Genomic DNA, 19908 nt, shown 5'->3' on the forward strand with positions numbered 1-19908 from the left:
TAACAGCTACATACAAATGTATGCAACAATCTAGAATGATTTAAAAGCACACTGTTGAACGAAAAAAAGTTGCAGACTATTATATAACAAACTATCCTTGTAAAGCTCAAGCGTTTATCAAATTAAACATGCAGGTATATAAGCTAAATTTTTGAAAGCAAAGGAATAAACCCAAGATACAGGAGAGTGTTACCTCCTGAGGAACGCAAGGGAATAAGTTGGGAAAAGACAGAAAATTTTAACAATACTGGGAAAATCTTAGTTCCAAAATTACTGGTCAGTTCTCATGTGTACGTTGCTTATCTGTTACATCTATTTACGTACCCCAAAACAATAAGTTTCTAAACGACATCCCATGTCCATGGTGAAAGCACAGAGTTCTCGAGCCTTAATTAAAATAACTTCTCCAAAAACTTAAAGAGCCCAATACACCTTTCCGCCTTAGCGCAAACGGAAGACCCGCCTTTGCAAGCCCCAGGCGGATCACAGTCACTTCCGCCCCCTCCTCCCTAGCTCCGCCCATCTGAGCGGAAGTACTTGCCTTTCGGGTCCTCCCGCCTGTAGGGGGCTCTCCGAGGCTTCTAGTGCCACGAAGGCCTCCCGCCTAGGCTGTCCCGGCGGCGCCTGTTAATTTAGCTGAGAGAATTTATTTGCGTTGTAACTCTTTCGGCCAGGAAAAAATCTCATAGGCATCTTATTCTGGACAATAACGTTCAAATTCAATCCCGGCCGAGTGTTTTCACTGACAAATCCTGTCGCAGTGGTGGGAAGGAGCCAGGCAGCGTGGGGACAGCCCCGGAGAGCCAAAAGTCCCCGGCCCGCTTCCTCCTGTGAAGACGTAGCTGCGGGTGGCTGTGGTGGCGGCGTCCAAGATGTCCACCAAGAATTTCCGAGTCAGTGACGGTGACTGGATTTGCCCTGACAAAAAGTGAGTTTATGAAGGGTCCCGAATTGGAGCGGGGTTGATCGGTGGAGGCTTTCTCGAGTCGATTGGGCATTTTATGATTTTACGATTTCTGGTACCACAAGCGGGGTGGAGAGGCGAACTGCCGGTTCCCAGGCGGGAAGGAGGCGTTTAGTCTCTTTACGATGAGGTGTTTCGGTAGCCTTTGTTTTGAGTATGTCTCCAGCGTCTCCTCGATCACAATCTCTGCAAGACAGCCCGTCATTTTCGGGTGCGAGATGGCCGCCCCTTTGCCCCACACCCCACCCCCGCCCAGGTTTCAGCCTTAAGGAAATCTCCGCGGTCCAGGCCAGCTAGGTGTCGGATCTCCCCCACGTGATTTTTCCCTGCAGAACTTGACTCTTGTTGGCGGAAAGCGTTGCTTTCTTGAACTCATTTTTTTGCTTCTCATAGTTCACCTTGTTTTTTTTTTTTTTTTTTTTTAATTCAAACTTTCTCTCCGTAGTGTTTATACTTTTTCCTCCTGGACACTATCCTCTGGTTGGGGAAATTCTCACTTTTTTTTTTTTAACCTTTACCCACAAAAATTGGACTTTTAGCCTCGTTAGAGCCGAAACACAGAGGCCTGTGTTTTTGCCTGCTCAGCCCTGGAGAATGCCTGCTTCAAAGAAGCACGTGTTTTAGTAGCTCTGTTTTAAACCAGTGTGGTTTATTTAGTTGTTAGTACGATTTTATTGATGGGTCCTCAAGTAGGTCTACCAGTTTGGAGATATACGAAAATTATTATGGAATGTAATTGTCAAAAAAATTCAGTGCACAAGTCATGTTCCAATAAAAACCTTTGATTTCTGTGTCTAAGCTAGTCACAGATAGCATGTGGAGCTCATGGTAATAAAGAGTAAAAATTTTGAAGCAAATAAACCTAGCTTTAATTCTAGTCCTATTGCTTATAGACCATGTAACTTTAAGTAGATATTTAACTTTAACTTTTTTAAAAAAGTAGGGTAGAATAGCTCCCTTACAATGATACAGCATAGATTGTGTACAGCAATAAAACGCGGCAAATACTGATTGATAGCTGTGGATAGTAGTTTTAGACTCAAATGTCAAAGGAGGTTAAGTTCTTATTTCCCCAGCATTTGTCTTCAGTTCACATTTAAAGCAGTTTAAATGAAGCATCATGGTTTTTTCTTTTACATAAAAAAGTGATGGCCCTCGATTGCATAAAAATTAAGATGACTTGAAGGGTCTCAAGTCTAACGGTTTTAAATAGAACAGACAACTGACTTTTGTGTTGTTGGTCACTTGTAGAATAATGTGCTTTTGACAGTGTCATTAGTGACAGTATACTCAAATATTGGGTTGGCCAAAAAGTTCTTTGGGGTTTTTTCTGAACCATCTTAAATAGGTTTTTCTAAGTGAGCACATTTCAACTTAGTTACAAATACACGAACAGAGTAACTTCTACAATGTGTAAATCCAGAAAACATTTTCAGAATATATTTTCAATGCTTAGTGGAGTCATAAAGGACATTCTTTAGGGGGGAAAACCACCTAAAAATTAATTGGAGTTCTTCAGTTTAGTATCCATTCCATACTTCACATCTTTATTTCAGCTAGTGTAACACCCAAAAAAAGTAACCAGCTTTTTAAAATTTAAGCTTTACAAGTTATTTGTAGCAGTTAGCATGCTTTTACTGATATGCAGAGGTACTATGAAGACCATGTTGGTGAACCCCATAAGTTTTTTTGTGTTTGTTTGTTAAATTTTAGCATAAAGTGATAATGTTACTTGATGTGTTGAGATTATTGATTGTAGTTTTTCAGCTCGATTTCAGAGGTTTGATGGATATCCCCCCAAAACTCAGTTTTTTTTAAATTATTGAACCTATTTATATTTTTAGCCAGTATAACCTATCTTCCTTTGTTTTTTACCATCCCCACCTCCTAGTTCTAACAAGAGTATTTTATTAAGGTCCATGAAGCCATATCTGACTCACCCATTTTTCCCCCTTGGTTCACCTTAAGATTTTGTATTTATTATAATTCTTAAAAAATTTTTTATATAGTCTTATTTTGTGTACTGAGAATTACTTTAAAGTTTTTTTGAACTCCTTGATGCTTCATCAGTAATTGTTCAAGTAGACTCACGTCTCTTAAGCTTTGTGAGTGGATTTCATTATAATTAATGATGTGTGCTAATATGAGGACACTGATGCACAGAGATCCTAAGTGACTTACCGGATTGCATAATTGGTAAGTGAAAGATTGGAGTTTCTTATCCTTGACTTGTGACTTCAAATCTTGTTTTTTTTTCCACCTAAATTGTGAGGGTTTTTTGTTTTTGTTTTGTTAACATTGACATTAACTCGGAAAGAAATGGTGGTAGAAGTTCTGGACCCAGGTATACAGGGAGGACACATTAAAATGTTGTGTAATAAAACTTTTAAAATTATATAAGTTTAATAGATGTGTGTATAAATATTTTTTACTTTATTTTCAGATGTGGAAATGTAAACTTTGCTAGAAGAACTAGCTGTAATAGATGTGGTCGAGGTAAGCATTTAAGGAAGATTCTTTTAAGACTGTGTATACAGATCATTTATTTCCCCAGATTCATATGCGTTTTCCTATTTTCAGAGAAAACAACTGAGGCTAAGATGATGAAAGCTGGAGGCACTGAAATAGGAAAGACACTCGCAGAAAAGAGCCGAGGCTTGTTTAGCGCTAATGACTGGCAGTGTAAAACGTATGTGTTTCAAATTATCATCCCCACTTTTTCCCATAATAACACGATGGTGAGTCAAAAATTATCTGCCCTCTGACTGTAGAATTTATTTTAATTAACTTTTAGAAAAGGCAAATACATCATTTTTCAACATCATCTCCTTGCTTTTCAATACAGTTTGTCCATCTGTCAACAAGCTTTTGTATTCTGTCATTAAAAAATGTTTAGGCTGAGCTGGGAACCACGAATGCAGTGCTGTCTGCACTTCTTCATCAGAAGTCAATCTTTGTCCTTCTAGGGCTGCTTTCAGGGGACCAGACAGGTGAAAGTCCAATGGAACAGGTCAGGACTACAGGGAGGATGCTTAAACACCTCAAAACAAAGAAAGCTTTTGCAGAGTGTTGACAATGTGGGCAGGAGTGTGTGGACGTGCATTGTCATGTAAGATCACAATGCCCTTGGATAGCAGACATTTGCGTTTAATCTGAAGTTTAAGCTTCAGCTCCTCAATAAGCATCTCTATCCATTGATACACACTTCTTCACGACAAAACACTTTCTCCATACTACGCACAAAGTCTTCAGTAAGTAACGGTACCAGGTACACCTTCAAACCACAAAAAAAGAATCACTGCACACTGTTCTTTGGAGCACATCACAAGTGGGGCATCCATTTTTGCGTGCACAGCAGTTACAAATGAACTGATGTAACAAGTGATGTAACATGTTCACACCTGCACAGCAGTGGCTGGGGAGACTGTAGCCTTGAGTAGAAAGTGCTGATGAGACAATAATTTTTGATTCACCCCCGTATATTTAGCCTCTACTTGTTAATGTTGCCTACTCTTGCTAGTCACATTGACAAGCCAAAGTAACCTTTACATCAAAGATCTGTTGATTGTTATTCAGTCTGTATCTGACATATAAGTATAAAGAACTTTAAAATTCTATTTTTTAATGGTAATATTAGTTGTTACTAAAATGAATTATGTATACCAGTAAACAGATGCTTAAGGTGAGCTAACATTCAAAAAAGAAGGAGAGGTATTTAAAAGCAGTAAAACTTACTTCTTTCTACTATTGAAAAATCTCCAAAACTTTTAGCCTGTATCACTAATGTGAAGTATACCACGAAATTTATTTTGCTTGTTTGCACAGTAATTTTAGAATCATAAGTTGCATGCCATAGATAATTATTCCGAATTAGGTAGGTTTCTTAATATTTATGATTTTCACGTGCTGTATTGATTTTCCCAATAGCCATCTTTTCTATTAAGCAGGTGAATCAAATACATATGAAAGGACTGAATCAGTAGAGGGTCTTACACAAATTTCTGGTCTTATAGATACTAAGTTAGTATTGGGTAATTTTCCAGCAACAGATTAAATTGCTGAATTTGGAATTCAGCGCTTGAACTGATTCCACAAAACAATTTTTTTTAACATTATTTGGAGGGTATAACCTTACTCTTGAGGTGAAGTTGGACACTGGGAAATTAGTAGAACCTTTCATTTAAAGTGGTGTTTTTCCCCTCCTAAAGCAGCAGAATCTCTGTAGATACAATTTGTCATTCATTTCTCATAAAATGACAAAGGCATTCTTCATACTGTATAGCTTTTGTCTCTCTGCTTAAGTAGTTCAGTCTTTTGGGGCCATACTCTCTCTTCAGAAAACGTACATTGGTACATTTTCTTTGTAGCATCCTTAGTAAACATTTCTTTATGGTAGTGAGTTCACTCTACTTTTTATTTTAAAACTCTAAAATGTCTAAAAATTTACTTTTTATCTTAAGTTATAGTCTACTGATTTGATATTTTCCACTTTTAAAGTTGCAGTAATGTGAATTGGGCCAGAAGATCAGAATGTAACATGTGTAATACTCCAAAGTATGCTAAGCTGGAAGAAAGAACAGGTAAGATTTAAACGCTTTCCAACTAAATAATTTTAAAAGAACTAAACATTGAAATTGATAATTATACCACTTCTTAAGAACACAGTAAATGAGGACTGTTTATTCTGCCCTTATATTTTTTTACCTTGATTATTTTCCCTCTCATCCACAAAGTCATCTTTTTGTTTGATAATTTCACAGTTTACAAAGTACAGAACCTGGAAGCCCTATCCTTACAAGTAGTCGACATTAAGATAGTTTTTGAAGCGGTTTATTCCTCTCTTTCCTCTGCTGGTCTAAATGTTTGTTGTTAGTAATGATAGGTTAATACCATTTTTTTATTCATTTGATATCCCAGTATGACCAAAAAAAGAGCATGGAGCACCTTTTAAAGTAATTGTCTAAAGTTTAGGCAGTAATTCTTGAACTTGGCTATACGTTAGAATCATTTGAGAAACTAAAAATCTATATTCCAAAACAGCTCTCAAAAATCTTAGGGGATGGGTCCCAAAAATCCGCAAGTGATTCAGGTGGTGTTTGGTAACCTTTGGCCTAAATAATAACGTATCATTGGCTCTGTGTGTTGTCAGTAGTGGGGTGAAAATATTTGCCAAATAGAATATAGTTTTCCCATTATCATCAATTAGTGAACCACATTATCAGTGTACTTCACATCTGATTTTTTCATTCAGCAACTTGTACAATCAAAGGCTTCATTCTATATATAGTTACCTTGTCAGATCTATACTTAGTAAACTACTTCCCTGTTTTCTTTTCCTCCCTGACTTTAGACAGTTCCCCTGTCTGTACAGATTAAGGCCTTTTAAAGGGTCTCTCTTTTATTTCCTCCCTTATCCCTTTAAGTTTATGTTTTTCCCGTTTTTTTAATCTACCCCCCCACACACACACATGCACCCCTCTGATTGTTTATTCTGTCTGCTCTTTAGTTTTATTTTTGTGGGCGCAGAATGTTGGGGTTCTTCAGGGTCCAATTCCTAAACTGACTCTTTTACTCTATATTTTCTAGGCATTTTCTTCTAAGCCCTAAGTTTAAGTGAGCATTAGCACACCATGATAACTGAATTTATATTTCTAGTTCAGACTTCTTTGACATGTATATTCAGCTGCCTATTCAGCGTCACCATGTAAATGTCAAACTCATATCCAAACTGATTTCATGATTTTCCCCCAGGACCTGGCCCTCTTCTAGTGATCCCTTTCTCGTGATTAGTACCACCCACCATATGCTTGTTACATAAGCCAGAAACTTAGATGTCCTTCTTAATTACTCCTTCATCTCTCCTGTACCCCTCAAAATCTTTCCATCATTACGCTAGGCAGATATACCACTATCTTGTTACTTGGAAAAACAGCCACCTTGTTGGTGTCTGTACATATTCCCCTCCTGCTCAGTTGCAGCCAGGGGTTTTTTGTTCCAAACTAAAAACTCCATTTGTTTTAAACCATTTTGATTGCTTTTAGGGTAAAGTCCAAAATCTTTTAACAGTTTTAAAAATTCCCAAAAGCCTTTTATTTATTCACATCTCTTTGACGTATTTTGTGACTCCTCTAAAAGTTTCACTAATGCAAGAGCTATAGTAACAACTAAAGTTGTCAGAGTTTGATAACCTCACTTTCCTTTTTTCATTACCTTTTTTTCTGTCATTCTGGTGTCTTGACTCTTTCCCATTTCTCTGTATATAAGTAGTTGTCTTTGCTAGTCACTGTTGAGAATGTGACCTAATATGTACTGTTGCGCTTTAGTTTCTCTTTACTATTTGTTCACTTTACTAATTAATCAAAATATAGAATCACAGAATTTTCAAGTTAGTATCTCAGTTCTTCCTTCGAAGTACATGTTGTATTCATTCCCTTTTCTCTCTTCATTTCCATTGTCACAACCCTAATTCAGGCCTGATTTAAATCTGTGTTTGATCCTTTCCTGGTCCTTGCTCACGTTTTTGCATTTTTTGAGACAAATTTTAAGATGTTATTTTTTTTTAACACTTGCTAAAAACCTATAGAGGTTCTTGGTTGCTTGTTTCACCTAAATTGTATTGTAAAGCCTATTTTAAAAATGACAACAACTCATTCTTTAAATGGTACCAGAATTGTGCCATTTTCTATACTCAAATACTAAAGAAATATGTATTGGCCATTGGGCAAGATGCTGGGGATATTTGGGTGAGCAAAACAGACATGTAAAGGCGAAGATTAATGAAGTCTTCTTTGAGAGAGCATTGTTTAAGCTAAGGAGTGAAAGTTAGTAGCAAGTTGAGAGGTCATTCCAAGCAAGAGCAAACAACTTGTGTGAATCAAGCCCTGAGACTTGAAAGAATTTAGCATATTGGATGAATTCCTAGCAGCTCCAGAAAACACTTCAGAAATGGGCAAAGGCCATGTAGATCTCGGTAAGGAGTTTTATTTTATTCTGAATAATGGGAAGTAACTGAAGGATTTTTATCAAGGGAGTGACACATCTAATTTTCTTTAAACATTACTGGTTTATAGAAGAAGAATTAGGCGGTGGGAGTGGCAAGAGTGGAAGCAAGAGGCCGATTTTTACAATATTCCCTGAAAAGCTTCAAACCCAAAATAATGAAGGAAACACACATAGATAAGTCAGTTATTCCTCTGACTCACTTTTTATTCAGTGGAAATGATGCTGAAGTTTTTTTTTTAGGATGGAGCTACTGTGTTTCCCACCTATGGGGAAGAAGTTCATGAGGTGTATCTGGTGTATGGGTTCATAACAGCATACCCTAATAATCTCTTTATTGTTAGCGGATTATTTAGGTTCTTTTTCTATGGCCTGTGTGAGAGAACATGAAAATAGCTTTCTACTGCTATCATACTCGCTTTAAAGTAATTTTACTTACCTATGCAAAACTACCTGTATGAGCTAGAGTTCACTTTCTGAATCTTGGTATAATTGACTCTGTAGCTCCCCATATTCGCCATACCATTTTTTAGCGTCAGATTACTGACTGAACAAAGAACTCTACTAAAAGCCTGTTGTTTTTAAATAGGATTGTTTTCATGTATTTACATTTCCACATATAAATAGTCCAGTTTATCAGGCATTTTTCTGCACTGTTGGCTTAAAAACAATCATTCTTTTGTATTGTATTTTTTTTTTTCTTATGTGAATCATTTTCCATGCAGATCCCGTGAATTTTTTGGTCTTAATTTTTCACCTACTTCGAAGTATTTTGAGGTTTAGGTCTTTACTATGAGTCATCTCTTACAATTTGTTTATCAAACTATTCATACCTTAATCTCAGGACATATTGATATAATATTATATATGTAGAGACAAGAAACTATAATGTTGAATTATAACTTTCTACGGTGTTTATATTCCAAAATTAATGTTGAATATGAGCTGTTTTCTTGAGGTGAGCATACACCTAGTTGTACTTGTTTCTGTTTTTTTATATTTGATATTCTGAAAAACTAGAGCCAAGATTTTACAAAGGAAAAGTTGTTATTGGTATTTAAGACACTTTTCACTTTTATATCATATGCATAGAAACAAAAGGAAATTCTTATGTATTACGATTGGCGTCTATTTCGTCTCTGGAACAAGGTAGGAGGAGGAGGAAAAAACAGATGATATCAAGTATTCCAAGGATAAACACTGATACATTGCAGTTTTCACTGGTACAAACAAAGTTACAGTGAAGAAAAGAAGGATGTTGTATTAATGTGATTTTTTTTTTTTAAGAAAGTTAATTTTATCACATTTTGCTGGGGCACTTACATCCTCTCTACTATTTGTTTGTGGCTCTCTTATGAAATGATGATAGGGTAAGTCATGAGTTTTTTTAATGTCCACAATTGATAGATTTAAAGTCACAAATCTTAAATTTTAAAAAAAATATTTTTTGTTTATAAATTTATTTAACATTTTGCTCATTTATTAAATCCTTAAAACTGGCAATCACTCTCTGTGCTGGTACTGTCCTGAAATATGTGAGGTGGTTAGGTTATGTTGCTCTTAACCACCTCTTTTTTTCAATGGCAGATTTTTTCAGAATTTCTCATATTTTCTACTCCCTCACTTTCTTTTTCCAGTCTCCGTTAAGTGTATGTCAGAGATCTGTCGGTCTAAATTATAGATGTTATTTGTGACAGCAAACAATAATGGTTTGCTGATCCTGATAGCTTTTTAATAGAATATTTTCAGTTGAAAAGTTACTGGCTTCAGAAAACCCGAGTTACTCTTTTTTTTTTTTTTTTTTTTAAGTTTTTAAATTTATTTATTATTTTTTGGGGGTACACCAAGTCTGAGTTACTCTTAACTGTGTATTTAAAACCAATTTGGGGGACTTCCTAGGTGGCACAGTGGTTAAGAATCCGCCTGCCAATTCAGGGGACACTGGTTCGATCCCTGCTCCAGGAAGATCCCACATGCTGTGGAGCAACTAAGCCCGTGCACCACAGCTATTGAGCCTGTGCTTTAGAGCCCGTGACCCACAACTATTGAGCCCATGTACTGCAGCTGCTGAAGCCCACGTGCCTAGAGCCTGTGCTCCGCAACAAGCGAAGCCGTGGCAATGAGGAGCCCGCGCACCACAACAAAGAGTAGCCCCCACTCACCGCAACTAAAGAAAGCCCGTGCTCAGCAACAAAATCCATCGCAGCCAATAAATAAATAAATGAATGAATGAATAAATGAATGAATTTATAAAACCAATTTGGATATCCTTTATTGTGTCATTATATTTGCCTATATAATTAAGAATTTTCCAAGCTCTAGCTATATTTTAGCCAGCAAAATTTCACTGTATCAGAAGATTTCAGACCATTTTCAACCAGTAAACAGTGAAATTTGATTGTTGGTTCTTACTGAACCCATTTCTCCCAGAAGAATTATGATAAACTAGAGAGGAAAGTTCTTTTAAAACTTGGTTATAACAGAAGTTTAAGGAGATGTTTTCCACCTATGTATTCCATGCATTACTGAAGTCATATAGGGTATTTTTAAATTGAAAAGAGCTAGAAGTGTAGCCACAGGACTTTTCTGGCTATAGTATCTAACTTTGAGGCTGTTCTCTATAGTGATTAGGTTTTTTTTGTTTGTTTTGTTTTGTTGTTGTTTTGTTTTTTGTTGTTTTGTTTTTTGTTGTTGTTTTGAGGCCAGTAATTTATTAAAAGGATAGACAAATGTCTTTGCTAAGGTTTTCTTTTTTCTTTTGCTTGTAGGTAATTCTGACGTGTTTTTGTTACTTTGATGAATTGTCATAACAATTTATGCTCTACCTACCCCCCTTTTTAGGATATGGTGGTGGTTTTAATGAAAGAGAAAATGTTGAATATATAGAAAGAGAAGAATCTGATGGTGAATATGATGAGGTAAGCTGTACATTAGTGTTCAGGTTGAATGCAGCTTAGAGAAACATGTTAGAAAATAACTTGCGAAAGGAAAATATTAAATATCTCATTTTTATAAGTACACTTTGAGTCTTTTACAGCAGCTTACCATTTTGTAGAAAATCATAGATTCAAACATATAATATATATGTTTTTTGACATATAAAAGTAATTTCTTTGAAAAAAGTATACTTAATAGTTTCAGCTAACAGAAATATTGTGAAACTTTCTCTAGTTTGGACGTAAAAAGAAAAAGTACAGAGGGAAGGCAGTTGGTCCTGCATCTATTTTAAAGGAAGTTGAAGATAAAGAATCTGAGGGAGAAGAAGAGGATGAGGATGAAGATCTTTCTAAATATAAATTAGATGAGGTAAATTATTTCCTTATATTTTCCCTTTGTCTTATTCGAGCTATGGGATAACATGAATGTTTGACAGCATTTGGCCTGTGGTGAGGATATGTTCTCCAAAGTAATCATTTGTTTTCACAAAGATTTTGAGCTTCTGCTCTGCCAAGCATTATTCTCACTCTGGAGATACAGTAATGACTGAGACACATCCCCCTTCTCTTAATGGAACTTAAGTTCCAGAGAGGGAACGACATAAATGAACAAGATAATTTAGATAGCAATAATGTTATGAAGACACGTGATAGCAGATCATTAGAAGAGCTACTTTCTGGATGGGGGATTTCTGAGGCAGTGAAATTTGAGCTGAGAATTCAGTGATACAATGATATGAAGGAGCCTGCTATAAGAGCTGTGATCAGAGCGCTTTTAAGGCAGCAAGAGCAGTAAATAAAGTTTCCCATAGGGGGAAGCAAGCCAGCACCATCCAAAAAAATCATACGTAGGCTAGTGTGGTTAGAGCAGAGGAGATCATGTAACATGGGGGTCAGCAAGCACATTAGGTCTGGTGATGTTTATTCTTTGGGGCCTGAGTGTAAAATTTTATGGATGAATAGATCCAGATTAAGGATACTTTGGGGACTGAGCATAGGAGGCCCTTGAATGCAGCTAAACAAACCAATGTGAAACAGGTTTTAAAAAGGAAAAAATGAGGTCTGTTTATCTGATCTGTGTTTCAGAGTGATGACTGTCAACATGTTGAGACATTGGAGAGGCAGAATGGATTCCCACAGCTAGGGAGACTACCTAAAAGATTATGGTAGTACACTAGAGAAAAGAATGAAGTTCTGAACTAAGACTAAAGGAGATGGATTCAAGAACTTTTAGGGGAATAAAGCTGAAAATTCTTGACAGCTCATTTGGTAATACATTGTGATGAAAAAGAAAATGAGTATGACTTCTACATTTACTTCTTTAAATGTCTGAGACAGTCATTAAGTCTCTTTAGCGGAGATGAGGAATGTAGTAGTCAGATTTCAGAATTGAGAATGAATTTGCTGAGATGTTAGTGATATATATCCATATGGAGATGTCCAGTACACAGAACTATTCATCATTCCTAGATAGCATGGATATCTAAATGTCTAAATATAATTGACTCTGAATTTTTGTTAGGATGAAGATGAAGATGATGCTGATCTCTCAAAATATAATCTTGATGCCAGTGAAGAAGAAGATAGTAATAAAAAGAAATCTAATAGACGAAGTCGCTCAAAGTCTCGGTCTTCACATTCACGATCTTCATCACGCTCATCCTCCCCCTCCAGTTCAAGGTCTAGGTCCAGGTAAACGGGTACAGGTCAAGGGTAACACCAGTCAAAATGTCAGTATCTAACTTCTTTACTTATAAATTTTGTTTTTCTTGACTAAATAAGCTTTCCTTTTATTTTAAAGTTTTCATTCAATCATCTTTTAAAAGATAATTTTTTTCTATCTTAGTGCCATGAAGTTATTGTCCAGTATTTTCAGAAATATAAAATTTTAATGTGAAACTTCCTGAGTCCACTTTAGCATCATGCCTTTTATTAAAGCAGACTTTAAAAATTCAATTAAATCATTATATATCGTGATATTTAGTTAGATCTAAGGAGATAGTTTACATTTAGAAATTATAAAGTGAAGACATATTTCCATTGATGATTTTAAACACTAGTACAGAAATTTTCTAGGTATCAATTAAATTGTTGCTTACTGCATAGTGTTTTACTTGGTATACATGTCCTGAATAAAGGAGCAAATTCAGCTGTATACTTTTGTCTTAATGTTCATATTTTAGAACTGTCCAGGAATATATTAGAGGATTTAATTTGCATTGTACTTGAATATTATTTTGTTACTGATGTAAATTTTTAATAAAAAGTCCCTCATTGTATAGTCAACAATAAAAATGAAGTTTTGATTGAGAAAAAGCAACACCTTATATAAGCAGTGTTCCCTTGAAGAACTCCTATTTAGTTAAGTGAAACTATGTGCAATGAATTTTAACTGTATTTAAGGATAAAATATTAGATAATTGAGTACTTAATAATTAGGTAATTGTTAATTGAGTACTGTAAAGCCTGAAAGTTTGAAAGAGTAATTATAAGGATAACTTTAAGGTGAAAATTCTGCAGATTATTATTTTCAGGGACAAATTGTATAAATTAAATTAATAAATGAAATTTATTTCATTTTTTGACTTTTTAAATTCAAATGGATCATATCTCCCCCATGTCATTTTCAGTAATATAATTATCTAAAACGGTGACAGGATTGTCAATGTAGTTTCCCTTTAATTCTCTAACCTTTGAGTAAACAGAAAAACATGGGTTAAAAATGTATGCATGTAAACATTTAAGCTTTATACTAGCTAGTAACCAAGGAAATAGAAGGATTTTTAAATATTTGTGAACATAAAAGTATGCAGTGTTAATAAAATGATAATGCTGGGTGTTTTCATCTGTACAATCATGAATGATTTTTTAGAGAAATTTTGTCCAACTTGGAAAGTAGTAGTTGCTTATTTTCAAAAATAATCTATTACTTTAAGCTTTGGCACAAGTATTAATACAGAATAAAAGTTTAAAATAAACCTTAAAATACTGTGTTTTGAAAATACATATCCCAAATAGTATTCCTACTCTATGAAAATGAATTCTAATGCAAATTTTTCTTTCAGTGCTCGTATCACAAAATTTAATTAAATGGTCCTGGAAAAAAAAATCCTTCCATGTTGTTCCAGGTCCCGTTCAAGAAGTTCTTCCAGTTCGCAGTCAAGATCTCGTTCCAGTTCCAGAGAACATTCGAGATCTCGTGGGTCGAAATCAAGGTGAATGAGGTAGCATCTCTCTGTAAAGCAGAGAGAAAAAATATTTAAAGGCTGCAGAAGGCGTTGCTTTTTTTCCTCTTATTTTGCTTCTACTTGTCAATTTTATTTTAGCATTAGAAAATTAATGCACTTGCCTCAGCTTAATTTTCTCACCATGAGATGTTTCCATTGCCAGCAGTGTGCCAAGACATTCCCATGATTGAATTAACGTGGTTATTTTGCATTATGCAAGGTTTGCTATTTTTGTGCTAAAATGTGATGAAGTAGAAAGATGGAGCCAAGTCTTATCACCAAATGTCTATTCATTAAAGTTATTTTGCAGTAGTAGTTAAAATAAACTGAGATATGCAAATAAATAGAAACCATTTACTCTTCAAAAGAAAAAAAAATGCCTCAAAACAGATTTTGTTTTGCATGGCAATTGTTTCAATAGTTATAGAAACAATTTTTTCATTTATATCAGATGAAGTTTCTTGAGGGTTTTATTTTCATTTATCTGTAATGTAACAGAATATTGTACACAGTATGTATTGTATGTAAGAAGTAAAGACACTTCTTAAATTCCACAAATTAAATCTAGAAGTTTGGTTGGTTAGTCTAGGTAGGATATGATCTTAAAGTAAGCATTCTTGTTAACTTCAGGTTGCATTTAGTTAGACCTACAGAGGGAAAAGTAATTTGTAAAGAAGCAAAGAAACTAGCTTTTAGTCTCTTGAAGTTTTTTCTAGTCTTGGTCAAAGTATACTCCCTTTCTTTTTAATTTAATTTGTTGATCTATTAAAGGCAGCTCACACGAATAAGAAAACAACTAAAATTCCACTTGTGTGGAACTGCACTGAAGTGTAGTGATAGCTGTTTTGGTAAAAAAAAAAATAATTGCTTAATAGCTTATTTTAAAGCCAAATCTGAAGCATTAGAAGGCAACTGCAGTTTGAGAACATTAAGGAGAAAAGAATGTTGTACACACTTGTATTAAGCCAATACAAAATAGAGAGCAAGTGAGGTGATGATGATGGTGATGGTGATTATGTATTATCAATGTTTCATTTCTTTTGAGTGCTTCTTAGGTGGAGATACTTAAGTCCTAGTTCCCTTTGGGAAGCACTTTAATTAAGGTTTACAGAACAGCCTTCATATTCTTATCAAACATTTTTTTCATTGCTTATAACTTTCCAAAGAATTCTCCTTTTGGGCTTTCTGATTTTATTTTAAGCCCAAAGGTGAATTTTTTGGGAAGTTTGAGCTAAATTACTTCAACCAAAATATGTAAATGAAGAAAAACATTGTACTTAAACATTTGCACATTTACCTCTACCTGAAACATGTGAATGTCAACACTTCATACTTCATGGATAGTAATCCTTCATAAAAATAAATATTGTTAATATAAAATATCAAGTGTTAAAGTTACTCATTTTATTTTCCTTTGAATACTTAGCGACTTAATAGCTGCTGTTCTTTGTCATTGTCCCCCTATTCCTGCTTTGTCTACAGCAACTTAGCTAATAAGTTGCATAATTCCACAATGAATTGTTATGCTTATTTTCCTCAAGAAGTTGTATGATACATATTTTTCCCCAAATGGAATGATGTAGTTTCTAGACATAAAGTCATGTATATGCCCGCCTGTTACTTTTGCTACTTATGTATAGTTTAAAATGAAAACCTTAAATTTTAAAAAAAGAGTTTAAGATTCTACTTTAATACATTAATCTGGTTTTTAACTGTAAGTAATGAGCACTTATCGTAGAATTTTAAAAAGTGATGAAATTAAAGTAAATTATTTAAATAGAATTGATTTCATGGTTGAACCAGAAGGCTTCTGTTGAGTAAGCAGTAAGTATTCTTTCTTATAAAACTTTTATAGTTATAAATTCTTATTGTTTATTTTTGGAGCTATTAACTAAACCATCTGCCTCATTTCTTCTTTTAATGAAATGTTTGATTTGTTTCTCAATCAATGAAGATCCAGCTCCAGGTCCCACAGGGGCTCTTCTTCCCCACGAAAAAGATCTTACTCAAGTTCATCATCTTCTCCTGAGAGGAACAGAAAGAGAAGTCGTTCTAGATCTTCTTCATCTGGTGATCGCAAAAAAAGACGAACAAGATCACGGTCACCTGAAAGGTTTGGGTTTCTGTAGAAATAAGAGTGGGTGTTCTTAAGTGTGTTTAGTAACTGAACTTAGTAAAGGATTAGATTTTCATTATCTCCTTTGTTCCCACTTCAGATTATTCTTTTCAACTTTGAACTTCAAAAAGCAGATAATTACTTTGTTCATCCTATGTGCTTTGATCAGGTTGTTTAGAAAAGTTGTAGATCAAACCACTCTCTTCCACTATCTGACGATTTTGTTTAAATTTTTATTTTTATGCATAATTATTATAGCCAACTCTCGGTTATTTCTGTCTCTTAAGATTTTAATTCAGAAGCTGTGTGTTGATGTAATTTAGAAGTTGATTTTTATAAGTATTAATTTATGCTATATTAGAAACCGTAGGATTCTAGGGCATCTAATAAGAAAATATAGATCACTGGAAATCTGTCCTAATTTAAATATGTATAAATGCATTTCCACAACAAATTATTGTTCCGTGCCCTTTATAAGGAAATTGTTCTTGTAGCTAATACATTTTTCATCTTTCAATCTGAATCCATTTTTTGCAGAGAAAGACTTTTGCTAGATTACTTTATGTTGACATTTTTAAAAGTTGGAGAGTGTGTCATCTGTCAGCCTTTTCTGCAGCAGGCTAATTATTCAGTTTTATTATTTTTCTCTTGGTTCTCAATGTCTAATTATATAGTCATTTTAATGGCTTCCTTAATAATCTTTGCAAATTTTTATATCCTTTCATCTTGTGAAAGTAAGGATTAGATAAAGTCTGGTTTTTGCTGTGTTCAGTGCTAAGATTACCTCTATTTGTACATAATGATTCGTTTTGCTTCTTCCCATTTTAAAGTTTAGATATTAAAGGTTACACACAACTAGTCTCATTTCTGTGCATTTGTTCCTTTGTAAGAAAATTACTCCATACTTCAGTGAAACTCATTCTGTTGCCTTTTTACCACGTCTGCAAATTTTTATCTTAGCCACATATAATCCCCCCACTTTGTTGTCATCTAAACTTAATGAACATGTTCTCTATTCCATAAGCCAGGTGATTGGTGAAAACACTAAACAACCCTGAGCCCAGGGCCAACCCCTCGGAACACCACTACTTTACCCAGGTTGATATATTGACTTATTCATATTAGCTGCATGAATATAATCCTGTAACTAATTGTACAATCATCTTGTGTGACCTAGATTTCCAAAACATAATGATTTATGGATATATGTTCGCATACACAGTCAGAAGCCTTGCTGTATCTGTTTTACATATAGACTTAACCACACTACGTACAGCGTATCACAGAGAACGATTTAGTCACGATGCCATTACCAAGTTTATGTGCCTTTTGTTGTATTAATCTCTAGTTTTATACAGTTTTGCAAGGCTTTCCTTCATTACCTTAAATAATTGAGAGGTGGCTATATCTTGAGAGATTTTTAAATTATAGGGAATTTTAAATTATATGGTTGCACTGCTACTGGGCTCATATCGAAGGTCTAAGTACTAGTTAATTTGATGTGTATAAGTTTATATCTTAGATTTTAATTATTCCTCTTACCAGTGTAATGAGGTTCAATTTTTCATTTTCTCCAAGTCTTATGAATGAATGCTGATATTCAGCTCCAGCTTACCAGATTACCTGCTTTTTCCATTATGTCTTACAGGCACCACAGGTCACCTTCTGGATCATCCCATTCTGGTTCCCGTTCAAGTTCAAAAAAGAAATAATGTATTAAATTTACATCTTTAAAAAAAAAAAAAGTCCAGTACAATGCATGAAGCATATTTTTTAAGAAGTTGGTGTCTTACTTGGTCAGAAGTGCTAAATCTGCTAGTAGAGGTGCATGCCTTTCATTGCTTTTCAGAACAATACAGCTGTGTTTATTTGTGAAATTAAAAGTAAATAGTATTTTAAGCCATAATGTCCCAAAATAGACGCTTTGTTTATCATTCATTATTTACAACCATTAGCTTCATTTAAAAACCATCTCTGCTATAACAAAGTACTTTGTTTTCTAATTTGAACTCTTGTTTTTCTCATCTCCAAATATGAGCATTACCTAGGCTTATCTGGACTTTGGGCATGGAGGCAAGACTGTGGTAAAGTAGTTGGAAACAATCTATTTATGTTAATCTGGGAAAAGGAGTCAACCTGTTTATGTTAACCTATGTCGAAGTGATTCTTATTAAAAAAAAGTTTAACTAGTTGTAAAACAGTCAACTGGAAACTATTTTGAAATTCCCTATGTTAAGGGTGCCTTAGAATCATTGTCTCTCTTTTATCCAGTTTTACTTTTTGCACCACCAAGCTTAATGCAGAAAAGTTTTGTGAATTGGAGAGGACAAAGGTGTTATTTATTTCTCCCTTTCTGAGAAGAAAGGGGGAAATTTTGAGCAAGAATGCCTAGCAGTTCATCTCTTCTCTGCTAATATGGTTGATGAGAAAAACATCTTATTTTAAAATGTTTAATATTTTTAGAAGCTTTGTGTGATATCCTTTAAAAATCCAGTTATCACACGATAGGGTAGAGAAAGTTAAATCGTAGTTAATGGTAAACAAATCGAAGAACACTTTTGAAGTATATTTGTCTTTGGGTGAAAGACCAACAGAGACATTGTGAATTTAAGTGAACATTTGCTTTGAGATGTTTAAACACACTGCATAAAATTTTCTTCTGAGTAACGAATGCTTATTTCCTCATGACATAAGCAGAAATAATTGTTCCTATTCACTTGAAATTACTTATGGCTTAAAATACTTTCAAGGTTTGTTTTATTTCTCAAAATTAAAATCTGGTCATTTGAGCTCTATTCTGTCTTCTGGTTTTAAAAAAGGTTTCTCTTAACAGTATCTTCAGTGACAATGCAAGGTAAGTATATTAAGGGAAATCAACAATTGTGCTTGGGAACTTTTTCTCATGGGGTCAATACACACATTTTTTGTTTTGGGGGCTGGGTTTTGTTTGTTTTTTCTTAATGTCTACTGCAATGAAAAATTTAAATGTTTTAAGGTACTTAGTAGAAAAACCAAAATTACATTTGTTTTTATTTTGAAATGAGTCATTTTTCTCTTCAACTGATCTAAAGATGAAAGTGAAAGAGCTTATGTAGAAATATTTTGATAATATTTTTACAGTGAACTTCCCCTGCTTTTTTTATGTCTTAATTTTCTTTGCTACATTTACTGTAGGTTGCACAAGAACTTTTACTCTTGTAATTGTGCCTCAGACTTCTTGAAAGTCCACCTTCTAAATTGCCCAGATGATCTTCTAGATTCTACATGTTATTGTTGATTTATTCTTGTGCTTTCTGTATTTAAAACTTTGGCTGTACTAATAAGTAAATGCAAGGTTATAAATTTAGCTAATAGTTTACAGACAATTCAAATGATTATGATTTTATTTGGTTAAACGAAGCTGTACTAGTTCATTTCGTAAGGAAATGATGCTGTAGACAAATGTAAATAAAGCTTGTGAGTCAAGCATCAAGTGGTGTTTGTTAGAAATAAATTAGAATTTTTAAGCTCTGATTTAATGTTCATTTTTAAGCTGTTTACAGTCTGGTTTGTTACTGTTGATTGTGCATCTTAAACTCCCTGTATTCACTCACCTTTTATGTAAGGCCACCTTATTTTTATATATGAATGTTTGGTTTAAAACATTCCAAAGCTGTAGTCACTATA

General features: G+C 34.4%; 1 protein-coding gene across 8 annotated transcripts; it reads left to right on the plus strand.

The window, feature by feature from the left end:
• The first annotated feature begins 814 nt into the window (after window positions 1-814).
• Window positions 815-18904, plus strand: ZRANB2 (zinc finger RANBP2-type containing 2). Of its 8 annotated transcripts, XR_009050034.1 has the most exons (12): window positions 815-928; window positions 3408-3460; window positions 3545-3653; window positions 5462-5544; window positions 9056-9112; window positions 10805-10881; window positions 11135-11269; window positions 12422-12591; window positions 14028-14114; window positions 16081-16239; window positions 17271-17340; window positions 17891-18904. XR_009050034.1 is itself a non-coding variant. In XM_057716228.1 (11 exons), exons 1-11 carry the CDS (start codon window positions 873-875, stop codon window positions 17952-17954), a joined length of 1050 nt encoding a protein of 349 aa, XP_057572211.1. In that variant the 5' UTR covers window positions 815-872; the 3' UTR covers window positions 17955-18904. The 8 variants fall into 8 exon arrangements, 5 of the variants coding, with proteins under 5 accessions (XP_057572211.1, XP_057572221.1, XP_057572252.1 ...); XR_009050033.1 differs by having other exon boundaries at window positions 16081-17340; XM_057716228.1 differs by lacking the exon at window positions 17271-17340.
• The last annotated feature ends 1004 nt before the right edge of the window (window positions 18905-19908 follow it).

Source organism: Hippopotamus amphibius, chromosome 1 (assembly GCF_030028045.1).
Source record: "Hippopotamus amphibius kiboko isolate mHipAmp2 chromosome 1, mHipAmp2.hap2, whole genome shotgun sequence".
Lineage (NCBI taxonomy): Eukaryota > Metazoa > Chordata > Mammalia > Artiodactyla > Hippopotamidae > Hippopotamus > Hippopotamus amphibius.